This window comes from Ceratosolen solmsi, unplaced genomic scaffold (genome assembly GCF_000503995.2).
Source record: "Ceratosolen solmsi marchali unplaced genomic scaffold, CerSol_1.0 scaffold7, whole genome shotgun sequence".
Taxonomy (NCBI): domain Eukaryota; kingdom Metazoa; phylum Arthropoda; class Insecta; order Hymenoptera; family Agaonidae; genus Ceratosolen; species Ceratosolen solmsi.
The window spans coordinates 5,887,221-5,906,347 of NW_011948413.1; the positions used below are offsets into that span (position 1 = coordinate 5,887,221).

Genomic DNA, 19,127 nt, shown 5'->3' on the forward strand with positions numbered 1-19,127 from the left:
GACAGAGACAGAGAGAGAGAGAGAGAGAGAGAGAGAGAGAGAGAGAGTGAGTGAGGGAGGGTGATGGTGAGGGATGCAGGGTTGGGGGAGGGGGAGAAAACGCGGGTAGTTCAACGCTACGGGGGTCCTTTTGCCGAGGCTTATGTACTACTTCACCGTTAATCCTTCGTACCTTATTCCAGTACCTTGCTGAAGGATGAAGAAAAAACACAGGCCAGGCTGATCTCTATACACAGTTAGTAAACGTTGGATAGAAAGGGAGAGGCGGACGGATCGTTTGAAAGAGCAAGGGCGGGGAGGTGGGAAGGCGAAAAGAGAATGAGCAAAAGTTGACTACCACCTTTATTAAATGGCATTTTGATGGCGACGGAGACGCAAAAGCCCCTGGAGTGACGACGGTAGCGGATACGCTCGTTATACGGTCGACATCTGATTTGTAGAAATAAACAAAACTATGTAATAATTGCAATCGTAAACATAAATTGGCCTTTCTTATAATGATCTTAGCCAGTTAGACGTTACAGCTCACGTTAAAGCTCGAAGGCGGAACCACCGAGGAATATTACCTAATAATAATGTAGCTATCTCTCGGCTTCCCTCCCCTCCCTCCCCCTCTCCCTCAACGCTCAACAAAGACTCGACGGTCGATGAAAGTTTTCCATCCGAAAATCGAATGTCCGACCCGACAATCTACTGTTCATCGATGCCAACGCGTTAGTCGATCGAAGTGTCGGCGGCCATGCGACAATTGTCCAGATTAACAGGTAGTCCCAAGTTTACGGGAAACAAAATAGAAAAAATAAATGTTGAAGAAAATAAAAGTATCGTGAACCATTGATGAAGCTTAGGGGCGTTGCAAATTCAAACGAAGAAGCGAAGGTCGAGCGATATATCGCCATGTAAAAATTTATCTAAACGTTTTGTTACTCGTCCCCCTTCTGGCCCTCTTTTTGGGGTGGAGATCTTACCTGACCGCTCAAAGTTTAAGTAAAGGTCTCCTTTCCCTCTCCCACTCCCTCTCCCACTCCCTATCCTTCTCCTTCTTCGTCTACCTATCTTTCTCTTCTTTCTTCCCTCAGCGTTTGCGCGACACCGCCATCGTCGAGGCTCGGGAATGCGAGAGCGGCAAGTTGCGCCGCTACGGCCTTCCCAGGAAATGCGGTTGTGCCCGTTGGGTTGACTCGACACCCCATTCAGATTCGCGTTTGTTGCGAGAGAGTGAAGGGAAAGCGATCGAATGCGCCCGGCGACTCTTAAAGAGAGAGAGAGAGAGAGAGAGAGAGATAGAGAGAGAGAGAGAGAGAGAGAGAGAGAAATAAAATGAGTATTGCAATTGCGGCTGAATTGAGACAAGTTAATAGGGCATTATCATCTTGTTCCTTCGTCTAAATTCTTAACTTTCGAATTACACTGGCTTTCGATTCTTATCTCCCTCTCCACTCTTCACATCTCCCTCACTCTCTATAGCTCCTCCCCCTCCTGCGCGCCCCTACCTATACCCGGACGCTCAACCGCGCGGCTTTCGCAATTCGCTTCTCTTGCATCCGAGATGGAGTTGGCCGTTACTTTTTTCTCCTATTTCATTTGAATGGTTGTCGAAGCAGAGCTTGCACATTAGTAGCTTAATTTGGCGTTAGGACGAACGCATAGCGACGAGGGCACAATGAGCAACATTATAAGTCGTTATTACTGTTGTTCAGGAGTATTGTCGTCGAGATTGTGCTTGCAGTAGTTTTACGAGCTCGTCCGCGGTAACGAAATAGAAAAGCCCTGGTTCTAATGTAAATTTGTATGATGACGAGGACGACGACAATCACTAAGACAAATTACGAATACTAGGGAAAAGTAAAATTTATCGACAGAGACGCACAAATTAAACCTCCCAGTCCGACGTTCGATGATCGGTGAAGTAATGGCCTGGGGATTAATTGCCCCCCCCCTCTCCCCTCGCCGCTCCCTATTTCACGCATCCCACGCTTTCGGACGTGTCCGCAGCGGCCGCACGCGTCAAAATAATAATCGCCCGACGACGCTACCGCCCGGCAAAGTAGCATATCATCCAAGCGGCACCATAAAATTTAATTCCCACTGACGGCCGATAACATGAAACGAGGTGTCGACGAGGAGAAGGGGGGAAAGTTCTGCTCGAGCCGCGCGAAACGTTGCCGTGGCGAGCCGCGTGACGAGCTTTTGCCTCGACACGGCAATGAAGCGTCGTCGCGTCGTCGCGTCGTCGAGAACAAGAGTCCGTGAGCGGCGGGGTGGGGGAAAGGCGAGAACGAGGCGAAAGAGAGCGACATAAAAATAAAAAAGAAAAAAAAATGAAGCACGCACGCACGCAAGCACTCGTGCAAGCGTACGTACGTGTGGACGGACGCACGACGCACCAAGCGAGCAGCGAAGAAAGCAAGAGAGAGAGAGAGACAGAGAGAGAGAGAGAGAGAGAGAGAGATTGAACGAGCGAGTGTGCGTGCGTAAGGCAGGAACCGAGGGGTCAGAGTCGCAGCGGCGAACCAACAAAGATAGACTGATATATAAAGATAGAGAGATAGAGTGTGCCTGTGCCTGTGTGCGCGCGTGTGCGTGTTCGTATGCGTGCGTGCGCGTGTGTGTGTGTGTGTGTGTGAGAGAGAGAGAGAGAGTGCGTGAGCGTTTGCTTTTGCGTGTGTATGTGGCGTGTGCTGGAGCGAGAGGGAGGGAGCAAGCAACGCGGCGCCCAGTCCGAAAAGTCGCCATCTGTCTCTCGAGGCGTTGTATTTCATTTGAGCGCGCGCGCTCGTGCGTGCCTGCGTGCATGCGCATGTGCGTACGTGTGCGTGCGGGTCGCCGGTGTTGGTGGTAAGCAGCCGTAAGAAGGCCGTGTTTCGCTTCTCGTTTGCAGATGGACTGTGTCGCGTGGAGCGGGAACATCCACTAGTGGGCCCGGACGGACGTCGTCTGCTCGGTTAGCTGGAAAGAGCCCGGGGCTTCCGAATCAGTCCGAGCAGGAAGGAGAAGGAGGAGGCAGAGGCAAAGGCATCCTCGGCGCTATTTCTCCGGAGTGAGTGGCGGTCAGTTGGCAGGCAAGCAAGCAAGCAAGCGGCCAGAGACAGGCGACCCGACGTCGTCGGCCAGGAGGAGGAGGAGGCGGTGGCGGCGAGTCACAGACTGGCAACGTAGCAGTGCGGCTCGCAGCGGCGGGGGCGTAGAGGGCCCGAGGAGGCCCGGAGCCGATCATTGCCGCGCACGGCGATGGTGGCAGCTGCCACTGCCACTGTCAGCGCCACTGCTGCTAGCGTTAGCATGGTGGCAATGCAGGACCGCCAGGACGTATCCTCGCAGTTCAATCACCAGGTATATATCATTGCCCCGTTCCTCTGTCCTCTTTTGCGTCGGACTCTGTGCCTTGTACTCGTTAACGCGGCGCGAACGCTCGCGCGTACCCCATACCTGGATTCAGATTGACGGAGAGCGCGATAGAGAAAGAGACAGTGCGTGTTTATGTGTGAAAGAGAGAGAGAGAGAGAGAGAGAGAGAGAGAGAGTGAGTGAGAGTGGGAGAGATAAAGAGAGATAAAGACGAGTACGTTCAAGAGCAGTCGCCGCGAATCGGCGGGACGCTCTCGAAATTTCTCCCGAGTGAAAAACTCCGACGCTGAAGTATTTTCACGAGATTTTAGCTTTATTTATAGAGCAATCACTATGCACAAGAAATTTAGAGAGCGCGCCGAGTTTGCTACTGTGTCAAATTAATTTTGAACGTCATCGGTCGCGCGCACGCGCGATCTCGCAAAACTTTCTTTGGGATTCGGACCGAGCGTGTAGGACTCTTTCGTTCCCACGGGATTCAATTAAGGACGAGTTCGTACGTGCGTGCGCGAGTGTGAGTGAGTGAGTGAGTGAGTGAGTGAGTGAGTGAGTGAGTGAGTGAGCGATTGTGCGTGCGTGCGCGCGCGCAAGCCTGCCAGTGTATGTGCGTGCCTTCACAGGTAATTTGTTCACATTTAGGCCCTCCTAGTGGCAAGAAGATTCGAAAAGCAATTTTGTGTTTGCGGCTTTATGACGCTAATGGGCAAAATATTTCTCTCCTTTTTCCTTTACAGGAAAATTCATGTCAAGCCGTGTCGACAGCTCGAAAACAATCGTTCTCACGAGCTACATTCAAATCTTCCGTTTTACGAGCATTACCCTCCCTCCCTCCCTCCCCCCCCCCTTTAAACATTCCCCGCCATCCCCACTCCTCAGACACGCACACGCATACACATTTCCCTTCATTTACCCGTCATCCCGTTTTCGACAATTTTTAAATCGGCTACTTTCTAAGATCATTCTCACGCACGAGAGCAAGTGCTTTGTGGATTAAGCATGTGTAAGGTTAAATAATTGTACATCTCCCTTTATAAAATTGAAGTTGATAGAGGATGATAATCGCTGATTTTTCTAGTTATTCTGTTTTAATTTGTTGACTTTTGAAAATCTTTTGTATTGCTGTTGATAGTAGCGTTAATTTTTTTTTGCTGGGGGCGGCGGCGGCGGCGGCGTGGAAGGGCGGGGGGGGGGGGGAACTAAAGAATGATATCGAGAAGACGTAACTGATAGATATTTGATATAAATATATAAATATGAATTTTATTAATATTCGGTATTTGAGGCGCGGCGAAGCGCTTTCGGTTGACCCACGTATTTTGCATTTGCGCTCGGCCAGGGCTTATCCGACATTATTAATGCCTTCTTAGGGAGTCGGATGCCTCAATTATCGGTGATCAGTCGGTCTGGCTGATAACAGCTTGGACGTTCCATGTTGTTCCTTTGGGAATCGTTATTACTTTTAGAGCTTTGCAAAATACGATAAGTAACGTATAAAATACTTGTTAAACCTGTTAATCGCGGAGTCATAAAATGAAAATTAAAAATTAAAAAAAAAAAACAAAAACAAAAAAACAAAAGAAAAGAAGGGAAAATATAATGGAGAATGGCAATTGATATATTATTAAAGTGGAATTAACATTATTAACTGATAATTAACATTATTCGACTAATGTTAATAATAAATTTATCATCGTTGTTTAAGGGCCGAATGAATGTGCAAGACGACAGCGCAACAATAACCGAATCAGATAATTTCTAATATAATCAAATCAATATTTTTTTATTAAGTTACGACGATAAACCGCCAATGAATTGCGATTAAAAGTATATTAAAAATAAATCAATCAAAGTAATTGAGTTTAGAAATAAAGAGAAGCCGATAACCAAACCATATCGCCTTTGCGTAACGTTACAGATGCAAAGTCAGCACGCAATGGCACACCAGACGTACAACGCCATGGGTTACAACCAACGGAGCCCAATGACAGGCATGGCCCCGATGGGCATGAACAACTACGGGAGTATGGGCTCGGTCGGGCCCATGATGTCATCCATGAATTCCATGAATTCGATGAGCGGCATGAGCAACGTCAACCCAATGAATCACATGATGATGGGCGGCGGCGTGAGCAACATGAGCGGAATGGCGGGGATGTCGCCTATGAACCCCATGGGCAACATGAACAATGTCGGATTGATGAACAGTGCAATGAATTCGGCTGGAGTGCCCATAAACAAGATGAGCATGCAGGTGAGCTCGCGTCTCTTTTCTCTCTTCGATATTAGTGTCAGCGGGTCTGGCACACGCCGCTCGCCAACTCGTGCAACCAAGGAAAATAGCTTTCTATAATTGACCCGCACACGTGAATATTTGCTCGACGATTAATAGCCGACCTCCCGTGTTCGCTTAACCACCACCCACCCACTCAGCCGCCACAAATATTTCCCCTCTCTCTCTCTCTCTCTCTCTCCCTCCCTCCCTCCCTCCCTCGCTCTCGAGCGTCGTATAAGTTACGACAGCCAGAGATTTCGAAGCACTTTTGCGTTGGATCGCGAAAGGAAGACGGCGGCGACGACTTCGATTGGCCAGCTCGTTACGGCAATTATTCGACGCTCGGCCGATCGGTAGAGAATTTTCTTGACGCGTGCTACGGCTCCCCCCCCCTCTTCCCCTTCCCCTTCCCCTTCCCCCCTCCCTCGCCATCTCTCGCCACGAATCTCACAACCAAGACCGTACTAAGCCATGGAGAATCGAGAAGGGCGTCTATCTTCAGCCGATAACATTCACTGACGATCAATGATCTCTAAAAATCTCTAAAAATCTACTTCACGCGCCTACCTTCTTACATTATATATTTCTCTTCACCTAGGAGTCTTAAGTAAATACGTCGTACCACCTCTATACGGGCCGCCTCTGCGAACATACACTATCCTAAAATCCTAAAGCAAATAATTTATTCGAGAAATTTTGAGTACGCGTATCTACTGGTTAACCTGGTTATTCGACAATCCTGTGAATTTCGGTTAGTAATACAAAAAGGCTAGCGCCAAGCTAATGCATGTTAATAAAGAATTCAGGCTAAATTTTTAATTCGTTTGGGCGACGCGTGCTGTGGTGGGGACCGGTGACCGGTCGGTGGGGTTGGGAACTGGGGAGTAGGAGTCAGGTGAGCGGAGTGGCTAATTATAACCAATTAATCAAATTAATAACCGCAAAGCTACTGAAAAACTGGCGGGTTAGGTATTTTCAAGGTAAGTCGCTAACTCGACGAATAATGCCTCTCGAGCACTTGTGCCGCGTATTTTCAGGCATTTACGCAGCAACTCGTTATTTCGATAAATAATATATTCCTACTCGTCTAATTTTATCCTCAAGGTTTAATTTCGTCGTAGTTGCGGCGCTAAGATCCTATATGTCATATGTCATATTCATGAATTCGAACATCGTAAGGAAAATTAATAAAGCAATTTTAATATGGTAGGCTTTTAATAGGTAGGAGCAATGCTCGCATTTCACGAATCTTTTTTTAAAAACAAATTTACCTTCCTTACGTTTTATAACGTCTAGCGAAAGCTAAAAATTCATTTGAAACTAACGATCTATTAACAATGACTTTTTGCACTTTATCGCCGAAGGATGTGAAAGTCTTTTGATAAATGCAACGTTTTAACGATTGAACATTTAGCATTTGACCCACATAATTTAAGTTGCATAAAATGGCTTAGCAGTAAAGTTGTGCGTTCGGTAATCTGCCAAAGTTAAAGCTTACTTTAGGAAATCATAATAACTCTAATTACAATCCGCGGTTAATTATAAATCAATGTGGTATCGATGCACGGGGATAATGTAAGAAGTTGCCTTTACCGACCGGGGACTTTAACAATCCAATGTCGACTCGCATTTGGAGCGCAACCGTTCCGAGTCTCGCGGAACGAGGGGGAAACCGTGGTAGATAAGATTATAAAGGCCGCCGTAACCGCGAATGACGAAAATGCGAGAGAGAAAAACTGTTTACTTTGCAGCAGCAACAGACGCAGCAAGCGTATGCGAGGCGAATGGTTCCCTACCCGAACCCAGCGATGCACGTCACGCAGAAGAGGATGCAGCAGGCCCAGCAGCAACACGTTCCTTACGGTGCCGGGGCCCCGACAACGGCCATGCAACACGGCGGCTACGGTGGCATGACCTCGGGTCAGCAGTACCCGGGTGGCTACGGCAGCGCGGCAGTCGCGAGGCCCAACGCATTCCAAGCCCAACAGCAACAGCAATTGCAACAGCAGCAGCTTCAACAGCAGCAACAGCAGCAACAACAACAGCAGCAACAACAGCAACAACAACAACAACAACAACAACAACAGCAGCAGCAGCAGCAGCAGCAGCAGTACCAGCAGCATCAAGCCTCGATGCAGCAACAGATGAACCCGGCGGCCATGTCAGCGACTGGCTACCCGACGTCGGCGACGACGGCGATGATGCGCGGTGCCAGGCAACAGCAGCAGCAACAGCAGCAGCAGCAACAGGCAATGGCACCGAGCTACGGTGGCGTACCCAGCCAGGCTAGTCAGTACTACAGTAGTCAGACCTCGGCGGTTGGACCCGCGGGCGGTGGCGTCAACGTCATGCACCCGCACCCGCACCATCATCAGCAACAGCAGCCTGGTGTAGGCGTGGGCGTGGGAGTTGGCGTTGGCGTTGGCGTTGGTGTAGGCGTAGGCGTGCCTCAGGGTAATCCTAACGCGATGGTCGCTGCCCAATATCATCCTGGACATCAGCAGCAGCAACAGCAACAGCAGCAACAGCAACAGCAGCCCCAGCCCGTTAATTCCGGGGTCTATGGCCAGGCAGCAACGGCTTACGGGGTCAGCAACGGCCAGTACCAGCAGGACGGCTCCCCCATGAGGTCGGCCGCCGCGGTTCAGGGTACCGGCAATATGAGCTATCAGCACAGTCCCATACCCGGGAACCCGACGCCGCCGCTTACCCCGGCCTCCAATATACCGCCTTACGTCAGTCCCAATGCGGACGGTAAGCACGGCTTCAACGACATCAAACCCATGATTCCAAGTGAGTTGGCAACTCTGCAAGGGCATAGGGATGGGCGCCGATGTTCTCTCGGGGCTGATAAACCTCCGGGGCTCGAGAGGGCGGGTCGTCCGGGAAGCGTGACCGTACGATGTCGAGGAACGGCGGGCGTGCGCGCCCGCATTCACTCACTCACTCACTTACTCTTCTAAGATGGATAAGCCTCGGGCCGTAAATCATATTTTTGTGTCGTGGGTTCGTTGTATTAGGACCGAGGCGGCGAGGATTCGCGTCGGGTTTTTAGGCACTTTATGGCGCTGAAGCGCAGGACGACTTTTTCCCGCTACCTGATGACAATAGCCCGGAAATTTTTGACGCCGGACATCTCGGCCCTCCGGGAGACAAATACCGTGGCCGGCGGTCTTCCGACGGCTTAAATCTATGGCCTTTGCTTGGGCGGAATATTTTTCGGCTCCTCGCGGCTGTGTTTAACGATTCGGTCGCACGTGACATCCTCGCTTCTATACAATTTTGACGGCTCTGGATTTTCACGTTGGCTCTCGTTCGTCAAGGCTGCTTTCTAAATTCGTTTTAAGAAGCGTAATGGCACGACAAATTTCTTTAAGGGCTTCTTTCTTTCTTATTTTTATAACTTAAATACGATTGGCGCTCCAGTGCTTAGCGGCGTCTAATGAGTCGGGAGCGATTAGAGGAGAGATTCGTGTCGTCCGCTCGGCGAGTGCGATTCAAAATAAAAAAAAAAAAATAAAAAAAAAGACCCCGACGTTATTCTATAAGAACGACGAAGAAAAGTAAAAGAAGAAGGGAAATAGTAAAAAGATAAAAGAATGAAGAAAAAGAAATAAAAAAGATTGTTGGAGCATTTTGAGGAATTTTATTTTTACCCGTTATTTATGGCGTGGCTGCTGCGCTATACGATACATAAGCCTGAGTGGCCCGAGCATCGTGCATGAATAACAATGGGGGCAAAGCCGGTAGCTATAGCGCTCGTAATTAAAAGTTCCCTTACTGCCGCGCAATAATAACTTTCCGGACTTTATTTTGCAGAAGAGGAAGAATTGAGATTAACATTCCCCGTGAGAGACGGCATAATCCTTCCCCCCTTCCGTTTGGAGCACAACCTGGCTGTGAGCAACCACGTATTCCAACTGAAGCCCACCGTACACCAGACGCTAATGTGGCGGCCGGACCTCGAGCTGCAGCTCAAATGCTTCAACCATCAGGACAGACAAATGAGCACGAATTGGCCGCTGAGTGTCCAAATATCGGTTAATGCGACGCCTCTCGTCATTGACAGGGGTGAGGACAAGTCGTCCCACAAGCCCCTCTATCTCAAGGACATCTGCCAAGCCGGTCGTAACACCATACAGATCACAGTGTCGGCCTGCTGCTGCGTGAGTATATACAAAATCAGCGGAACTCTTTAACGACCTGCCTACTGCCGATCCCCTGTTTATCGATTCACCTGTACATTACTCGGGCGGCATTTCCCTGCCCGAGAACGGCTCTTAAAACTTTGTCCCTGAACCACGCGGCGGGGGGGAAGCGGTGGTTGCCGAGAAAAGACTGCCCCGTGGCGGGGGGGGGGAGGATTTACACGTGCCTGGTTATCCGGCTTTCGTTTCGCCAAACTGTCATCGGACGTGGGAGGGAAAATCGGAAAAGCGTTTATTAACGCACGATTCATATTATGCTTGCTAGAAGGCGCGCACCTCGCGATACTACGCACCGTCCGTTTAAACGGAAACTGAATATTCTATTATAATTCAAGCGATTAACGTCGGGTTATTATGCTTGCCAGTTGAAAACGTACGAAAGCTATTAGAAAACCAATCAATTTTGAATGGGAAAGTGCGTGCGCGCGTGGATGAAGCGACCGCGGGGCGGGCGAGGCGGGAGGACGGGTAGGGGGGAGAGAGAGAGAGAGAGAGAGAGAGAAGTACCGCCTATAAAAATGAGTGTCTTTGTTTCGTTCTCGACAAAAGCACCAGCCATAAAAACGATAAACACGCGTCTCTTTACGACCTAGTAATGGCAAAAGCATTAATAAAAGAATAATCCGGAGTAATTTCTATTTGCTTTTACAGTCGCACCTATTCGTCCTACAATTGGTCCATCGGCCGAGCGTGCAAAGCGTATTGCAGGGACTATTGCGCAAACGGCTTCTCACCGCCGAGCATGGCGTAACGAAGATAAAGAGAAATTTCAACAATACCCTGCCCAGCAACGGGATTCCGACGGAGAAGGACGTTGTCGAGCAGACGTCGATAAAGGTGATAATCATTTTTTGGACGCCAATAATGCCAATGTGTATGCTTCGCATTGCCCCATGCCAATTTACTCGCGCACAGTGCGACTTTAATTCGAGATAAAATTCTTTCAGGTGTCACTTAAATGTCCTATAACGTTCAAACGAATTACACTGCCGGCAAGAGGTCAAGATTGTAAGCACATACAGTGCTTCGATCTCGAGTCATATTTGCAACTCAATTGCGAGCGAGGAAATTGGAAGTGTCCAGTGTGCAGGTAAAAATAGTCTCGACCTTTGAAATTCATAAGCTTTTTCAATGCAATCGGACGAACGTTAAAGCGCGTTTAAATTAAAAGTCTTCTTTCGCCTCGACGATTTAAGAGAATTTAAATGTAATTTAATTAGCAAAAGCTTTTGAGGAGAGCGTTGATCGTTCAAAGTTCGAAAACCGTTGTAAACTTTGAAACAAGCGTGATTTTATAGTCCTACATAAGCTAATAATAATAATAATAATAATAATCGAACATTGTCATTGATAATAGTAAACCAGCTCAACTGGAAGGTCTTGAGGTCGATCAGTATATGTGGGGTATCCTGAACAATACGAACTCGCCGGACGTAGAGGAGGTAACGATAGACTCGTCGGCCAATTGGAAACCGAAGAAGAACGAGGACGACACCGAGTGCAAGAGAATGACGAAGGCCATGTCGCCGGGCAGCATGAACATGCCGACGATGAATAGTTGGATGGACGCGAATCAAGCGATGAGTCCTTACATGCCACCCGACATGAACAGCATCGTCAGTGGCTCAATGATGAACGGCTCGACATCGCAACAGCAGCAGCAGCAACAACAACAGCAACAACAACAGCAACAGCAGCAACAACAACAACAGCAGCAGCAGCAGCAGCAGCAGCAGCAGGCGTATGGTAACCAGGGACCGGCTGGCCATCGGAACCCTGGTACACCTTCCTCGACGTCTGTCTCACAAGCGAATAACGTGAACTCCTCGAGTATGGCCGGCACAGGGATTGGCAATCCCGGAGACATGTCGATGAGCGGTAATTCTGGACAAAACGATTATTCGGGAACGGGGCCGCTCTCGCACCTCAACGACCATACCAATTCGCTGGATCACTTGAATGCCATCGACAAATCATTGGGAGATCAGGTAAATAGATACCGTTTCAACTCTTTTCCAAATAATTCACAATACGATCGTCGGTATTAGGATTCCATTCACATACCTCTATTTATATTTATGTTTTTAGTCATTTCAATTATTTAAGCACAAGTATTGTGATTACATCGAAATATAAGGATTTTATAATTGGAGCGATCCGCGAGAGAGGGGGGGGGGGGGTGCGCAGGATGTGTGGATATGGACGACGAATATTTAAAGGACATTATGAAATAGCGGCTAAAAGCTTGCCGTTGAATAATTTATCCTATTGATCATTCGATTGAGTCTCAATGATTATTTAGTGCATCAAATAATACTTTACAACCACATTTATAATTGCATTGTTTTGAGAAGGAGGAAAGGAATAATATCCTTATGCTATCGAATACGTAATTTATGCAATATCGACGGGCCGTACTTCGTGAATAATAAGGAGCGTTGATTTTCCATCCACTGGTTGAATAATGCTGAAAATGTCGAGAATCTATCGCGAGGGGCTTACGTGCCTACAGATCTCATCCTATTTATATCGGCGCGAATGCTTGGCCCGCCAAAATAAACCAAAGATCAAAAAGAAGGTCCAATAACTAAAGTAGGTTTATTAGAAATATTATCGAATATAATGCACGCGTTGCCCGAGTCGAAAATAACCGAGATTAATAATAGGCTAGGCGAGTGTGCTTACGGGGATGAGTGAAAGGGAATGAGAGAAGGTGGATCTGGTGGCGATGGTAGCGGCGGTGGTGGTGGTGGTGGTGGCGGTGGTGGTGATGGTAGTAGCAGCGGCGGTGGTAGTGGTGCTGCTGCTGCTGTTACTGTTGCTGTTGCTGTTGCTGTTGCTGTTGCTGTTGCCGTTGCCGTTGCCGTTGCTGTTGCTGTTGCTGTTGCTACCGCTGCTTCTATCGCTGCATCTTCAGCTGCTGTTGGAGATGGTGGTGGTGGTGGTAGTGTGGTGGTGGTGGTGGTGATGATGATGATGATGATGATGATGATGATGATGATGATGGTGCTAGTTGTGGTAGTAGTGCAGGTGAAGGTGTTGGTGGAGGAGGGGTTTTTCTAAAATTGTTGCTGGCGTTCTCTATTATGATGATGATGATGATGATGATGATGGTGCTAGTTGTGGTAGTAGTGCAGGTGAAGGTGTTGGTGGAGGAGGGGTTTTTCTAAAATTGTTGCTGGCGTTCTCTTGCAGATGCCCCACACGCCACATACGCCGGGCGGCGGTGGCAGCGGCGGCGGCGGAAATAGCGGCCCTCCGAGCGTTGCGCCCTCCGTATCCCAAGACACGAGCGGCAACAATCTCAACACGTCGACAGGCAGCGGTGTGCCGGGCGTTGCGGACACCTCCGACATCATATCCTCCGACTTGAACTTCGACCCCGCGGCCGTCATCGACGGTGACGCCGGCCAAGAGGCGCTCAACGTAAGTCATTGCGCTTAGCTGATCCTCGCCTAGGTCGCTTAAAATCGATTATGCTCCTTTCGCTTGCTCTTGCCCGCGCTACCGATTGCAACTCTTCCTTCCGCCACCCATTATCCATTACCTTCAATCCCGGTGGCGGCTCACCTTGACTTTTAACTTTTTATTCATTTGCACCCCGTAAGAGCTCGTACTCGCTCTTATCGCTATATATCTGCTCGCCCAATTATTCTTACCCTTAAAGTTGAAAGTCGCATGGCAATGGGTATCGATTGTTCGTAATACTCACGATGAAAAGCATAGCGATTTGAGGCAGTCGCTCGAAATTAGATGTCAGCTTGATTTTTTACCTTAGGACGTATTGTGAGGATTATCCTTACAAGTAGGCGCGTGTGTGTGCATGGGGTTATAGCATTATGGGAAGGAAAGGGAGATGTTGCGTTCGCTCGAGCCTTTCTTTTACCACGCGATTTTTAAGTGTAAGGCAGATTAGAAAAATATGCATTTAATAAAAATGGTTGTAAAGTTTTTGTTCGCGAAAGGAGTAACGAGGAGTAAGTAATAGTTGTGCGCGCTTATCAGGACGCGAAGACCGAGTCTATATCCGATACTACTATATCCAAACCAATAAAACCATCATCGAAGCTGGTGTAAGCGATGATTATTAATTGAACTAATTTTACGTCACAGCTGTTGCCGGACAACGTGGTCGATCCAATGGAACTTCTCTCGTATCTGGACCCACCGGATCTGAATACGCCGCCAAGCAGTGGCGCGAGTAGCGGAAATCCGCCATCGAACGATGACATACTCGCCCTTTTTGAATAAAGGTTCGGTGCTGCAGAGGTCCGGCTTGGTCAGAGACAAGGCCTCGAAGAAGGAGAGGGAGGCAGAGAGGCAGAGAGAGAGAGAGAGAGAGAGAGAGTGCGAGAGAGAGAGAGAGAGAGAGAGAGAGTGTGAAAGGGCGGACGAGGCTCTTGGAGCGCAACAAAGAGTAGCGGAGCTAAAGTGCGACGCGAATTCTCACACAAGGGCATCACTAATCGTTAAATAGTCTGAAGGTCTCGAGAGCGGCGCGAGCGAGAGTCTTAGTCGACGAAAATTGATTCTTGAATTTTTTCCAAATGTTCCTAATACAAGAAGCGGTATAAATCAATGTTAATGTCAACTCCTGCGTGGGCACGATTTCAAAGTAAGGGAGGAAAATTAAATCGGAGATGAAGATAAAAAATGAAAAAAAAAAAAGAAAGGATTAAATAATGTTGAACGCGCGCCTTCCTAATAAATTGAAGTTATGCAAAGAAAGCAGAACTTTTAAGGATAAATTGTCGGGATGCCGGTTGAAAATGATAAATTAGAAACGAGCAATAAATAAGTGAAAGCTTAGACGGCGAGGGAACGAAAATTTAACTTAAGTAGCCTAAGTTGAATGTTGCCAACTATTTATGGCTCACTGTGTATTATATAAAATGCACGCCACGTGGTACTTCCGACAATTTCATTCCGCATGTAACGAGGGACGTTGTACGCGCTCTAGCGCGACCCCATCAATGGTACAAACGACATTAGCTCTAATTATATAAGATAATAAGATTCCTATTGCGACGAAATAAAATGAAAAAAATAAAATAAAATAAAATAAAATGTGTATAAGAGCCGGCGTTTACGTGCGCTACGGCAACATACATATATTAGAGAACAATAGTAGTCAGTGTCACTGCTTCTATAAATGCAAAGTCTATAATACTATCGAAAGAAAGAAGGTTGGAGGATACAAGGGGAGGGATGGAGAGAGAAATGAGAATTAAAGGGTGTGTTGCTGCATGCGCTATATTTATGGTCGAAGCACGGCATTGGCGAGAGCTTTCGGGGATCATCGAAGTCGTCGTCGATTCTCTTCTCGTACATGAGATTTAGAAGCTTTTGGATACACGGCAATTTGACTAATAATACATAATTATTGCTATGATGAGAAAAAATAAAAAAAATATATATATATAAAAATATAAAAATGAAAAAAATTACAAAAAAAAAAAAAAACAAATAACAATAATAAAATTAAACGATGTACGACATCATAGGAATGCAAAAGATATAGAGAAGTTGGAGTGAATTTTTTTTTTTAACATTTCACGAGAGCCAAGTGATTATAAAATGTTTGATACTTTCTATTCGTCGTTAAGAATTATATATAAATTATAAGAATTACGTTTTTCAGATAAAAATTATGCACAGTGACTTGTTGATTTTCAATGAAAGTCAATGATTTAAAAAAAAAAAAAAAAAAAAAAAAAAAAAAATATAAAAAAAAATTAAAGTCCTGAAAAACGCTGGACGTTTTTACCATGTAAGTTTCTCGAAATTTTTGTGACTGCATTGACAGATATATAAATATATATATATATGACGTGTTGATCGAATTCTAAATTGCGTTCCTTGGCGATGATCGCTCCTTCACGTAAAACGAATAAAAAATTAACGACTTCAAAAGTTTCTTCTCTCACCGTTTCTTGTCTCGGAAGTTTTTCCACGCTGAACGTAAAGTTCGGGAGAACAAATGATCGCTGAAAGCTTAGCCGTTCAGCAACGACAATGCGCATGTGGCTTACATAAAGTAAGTCTATTAGTAAAGAAAAAAGTAAAAAAATAAATATATAAATTAAAAATGCAAAAAACAGAGAATGAGATATGCGACGTGGCACTTCTCGTGCGATGCAGTTTTATAAGCCAAATGAAATAAACGCGTGTTAGCTCATCATTTTAAAATGCATTTTCCATCTGCAAAAAAGAGATATAAGTCGCAAGCTAATAAAGTATAGCATGAGAAGGAAATCGTGTGTATATCTCGTGCGAGTAACCACTGCCACTGTGTCATCGTGAAACCTGACTTACAGTGTTATATCTTTAATGAGAAAAAAAGTTATATACACAAAGACACACGAAAACACGCCACACATGCATACTTACACACAGGTACACATAAACCTGCTTAGCCTAGTTAGATGTGCAGGTTATTAAAGAACAAAATTAATTAAGCTCTAATTTATAAATAAATGATTTAATGAAAAATAAAGAGAATGGAGCGTCTGACGATTAAAACAGATTGATTAATGAAAGACGTATTCGAATTAGCTGATCATTTCACTTTCTCCATATAAAAAAAAAGTCAAAGAAACGCGTAATGATGAGTAAATCGAAGAAGTAAATTGATCGAGCAAAGCCTTTCAAAAGAAAATATATAAAACAACAGGATTGAACTTTTTTTTATTTTTTCATCCTTATTTATTTATTACAACTACTATTATTATCATCATTATTATCATTATTATTATTATTATTATTATTATTATTAATATTATTATTATTATTGTTGTTGTTGTTGTTGTTTTCTTTTTCCTTCATTTTTAAAAATCATAAAGAAGAACAAAAAAATATAACCAATTCTACTCGTCCTGGCGCGTTTCTCTCGAGCTTTTATCGGAGATTTTTAGACATTACGTATATATGCAAATTTTATAAAAGATTGTGTGTACATAAAGACAAAAAAATTATACGTGATAACAATGTCATATACAATGCGAAACCACGAGAAAAGGGATTAATATACGTGTAGATGTATCGTTATAATGATAAAAAAAAAATCCATGCAAAAATACTTATTATAGCAACAGACATGCCTCCGATCAAGTTTCTATTGACGCAAATAGAAGAAATAACGTAAACGATGTTACTTTAGTAACGTGTATCTAGTTTAAGCAAAAATATTGTAAATATTAATTATTTGTACATATGAAGAATTACATAAATAATATTAAAAAAGTGTCAGCTATAAGTTTATCGATCAGAAAAAATTAGTGTTACTGTCCTTACAAATTTTATTTCCGTTTTTTTTATCTAATCGAACGACGTACATACCCATATATATATATATATATATATATATATATATATATATATATATATATATATATACACGCATATGGGTATAGATAGTATAGATAAACGTACACGCATATACATAAAGAAATGGACAAAACGTGCGCGCTCGCGCTCGCGCTCACCATTTATACGCATAAACACGATCCCATTAATACACTCATTATCACACTCGGCTGTGACAGACAGAAGAACAAAATTCCGTGTAACTCTTTTATAGCGACTGTCTTTATAAACATATTAAAAACAAAAAAATTACTGCTCCTTTCAGTCTGTACAGTCACATTAATTTAACGCATTAGAACCTATTTATTAACGTAAAAAGTGAATTCAGGGACATTTACAAAAACCAAATCCTAAATAAATTACATTAGTAAATTATCCTACTCGCAGTACATTATACACTCGTAAATTATACACTCGCAGTACATTATAGAAATGAACTATCTATAAATAAACCCGTAAATTGTATTTACAATGTAGTTATTTACATCAATTCACAAACGAAACCGCCACATTAATATCCTCAATATATAAAATGTCACTGAGCGTTCGGGCATGAATATTATTATTGCACAGTAAACTAGGATCACTTCTTCGCACAGTGTCTGACCAAATGAATCCTTTAATCTTTATTAACAGAGAGAAATTTTCTTATTGTTCCAAGAAGAAGAAGAACGTTAAATCGAATGCTAAGAGAGGACTTTCTTCAAATTAAAATTCTCTTAATTACTAAAGCGATTATTGTTAAATGGAATTATTACTTTCTCATCGCGTAGTATCAATCTTGTTTGAAAGAAAAAAACAATAAACAAATAAACACGTGATTGACTTTCTTTCAAAGCATTATATCGCTAAGGAAATATATATATACTTTTGGCATCGCCTTTAACATTATTCCTCTTTAACCGAACGTATACTTCTCTGAAGATTTTTGAAATCTATTTATTATTATTATTATTATTTTGTTTTTATTTATTTTTTTATTTCTAATTTATCTTTATAATCGATTTACATTATAGTCTTAAATAAAATACTTTTAACCGTAGTTATAATTTTTAGCAAAGCTTTTATTTTTCTCGCAAGTATTTTGATTAAATTTATGATATATTACTCTAATTACTTTACTCTTTTTAATATTATTATTTAGTGAAATAAATAGCTGTCTAGACTCTACTATTTTTTTTTTTTTTTTTTTTTTTTTTTTTTTTTAAAAATTTTTTTTGTGAATAACGCATTTTATCAAACGAATTTCTGAAGAGCTCAAGACATAACTATTTAGGTCTTTGGAAAACATAGGTATATTTTATATCTTTGCTCGTTTCTTTCGTCAGGGTTAGATAAAAATAAATATTTATTTAATTTTCTTATTTCAGTCAAGATTGTAAATGTATTTATCTATTCTATTGTTATTAAATTATTTGAATATACTACTTCTATTGAATGACTGTTTAATTTTATTAAATACCCGTATGATCATGAAAATTTCGCCTCAATCGATTCATTTGATCATATTTAGCTTTTCAGATGAGAAATAATTTTTATATTTTATTAGATGTGCATTAGATGGTATTATATCGTTATAAAAACAGCAAGAAAATATGGAAACAAATTTAACGTAAACGTTACCTTTTTGGGAAACTTTATTAATTATTGAATTTCCGCACCACTTCATTCGCCAGTCATTATTATTTCATCGTAATTGTAAATTATATAATATAAAAATCAATGTGTTACGGAAAATAACTTGAGCAAAATTGCCAAACTAGACCATTGATAATAAATTCTTTTAAATCAGTTATACGAATCTATTATAATGATTTGTACATAGCAAAATTAAAGTTTTATCCACTTTAGTTTTTTTTTTTACTTTTACTTTTATAACAAAATAAGCTTTTTTCATATAACGTAATCTTTATTTTATGATCGTATAAGAGTTAT

At 43.6% G+C, this 19,127-nt stretch overlaps 1 protein-coding gene across 1 annotated transcript; it reads left to right on the forward strand.

Annotated features, from left to right (window-relative positions):
- Positions 1 to 3,072: 3,072 nt before the first annotated feature.
- Positions 3,073 to 14,293, forward strand: tna (Zinc finger MIZ domain-containing protein tonalli). The gene is made up of 11 exons (XM_011506098.1): positions 3,073 to 3,333; positions 5,263 to 5,598; positions 7,371 to 8,007; positions 8,062 to 8,412; positions 9,439 to 9,785; positions 10,479 to 10,664; positions 10,775 to 10,917; positions 11,185 to 11,490; positions 11,590 to 11,815; positions 13,023 to 13,253; positions 13,941 to 14,293. Exons 1-11 carry the CDS (start codon positions 3,232 to 3,234, stop codon positions 14,076 to 14,078), a joined length of 3,003 nt encoding a protein of 1,000 aa, XP_011504400.1. The 5' UTR covers positions 3,073 to 3,231; the 3' UTR covers positions 14,079 to 14,293.
- The last annotated feature ends 4,834 nt before the right edge of the window (positions 14,294 to 19,127 follow it).

What these genes read in the sequence shown, in the direction of transcription:
- tna (XM_011506098.1), top strand. Translation starts at nt 3,232, where the DNA reads ATGGTGGCAGCTGCCACTGCCACTGTCAGCGCCACTGCTGCTAGCGTT. An exon ending in TCATCAGCAACAGCAGCCTG is followed by an intron (nt 8,008 to 8,061) that starts GTGTAGGCGTGG and finishes GTGTAGGCGTAG; the next exon opens with GCGTGCCTCAGGGTAATCCT. An exon ending in CCGGCCAAGAGGCGCTCAAC is followed by an intron (nt 13,254 to 13,940) that starts GTAAGTCATTGC and finishes TTTACGTCACAG; the next exon opens with CTGTTGCCGGACAACGTGGT.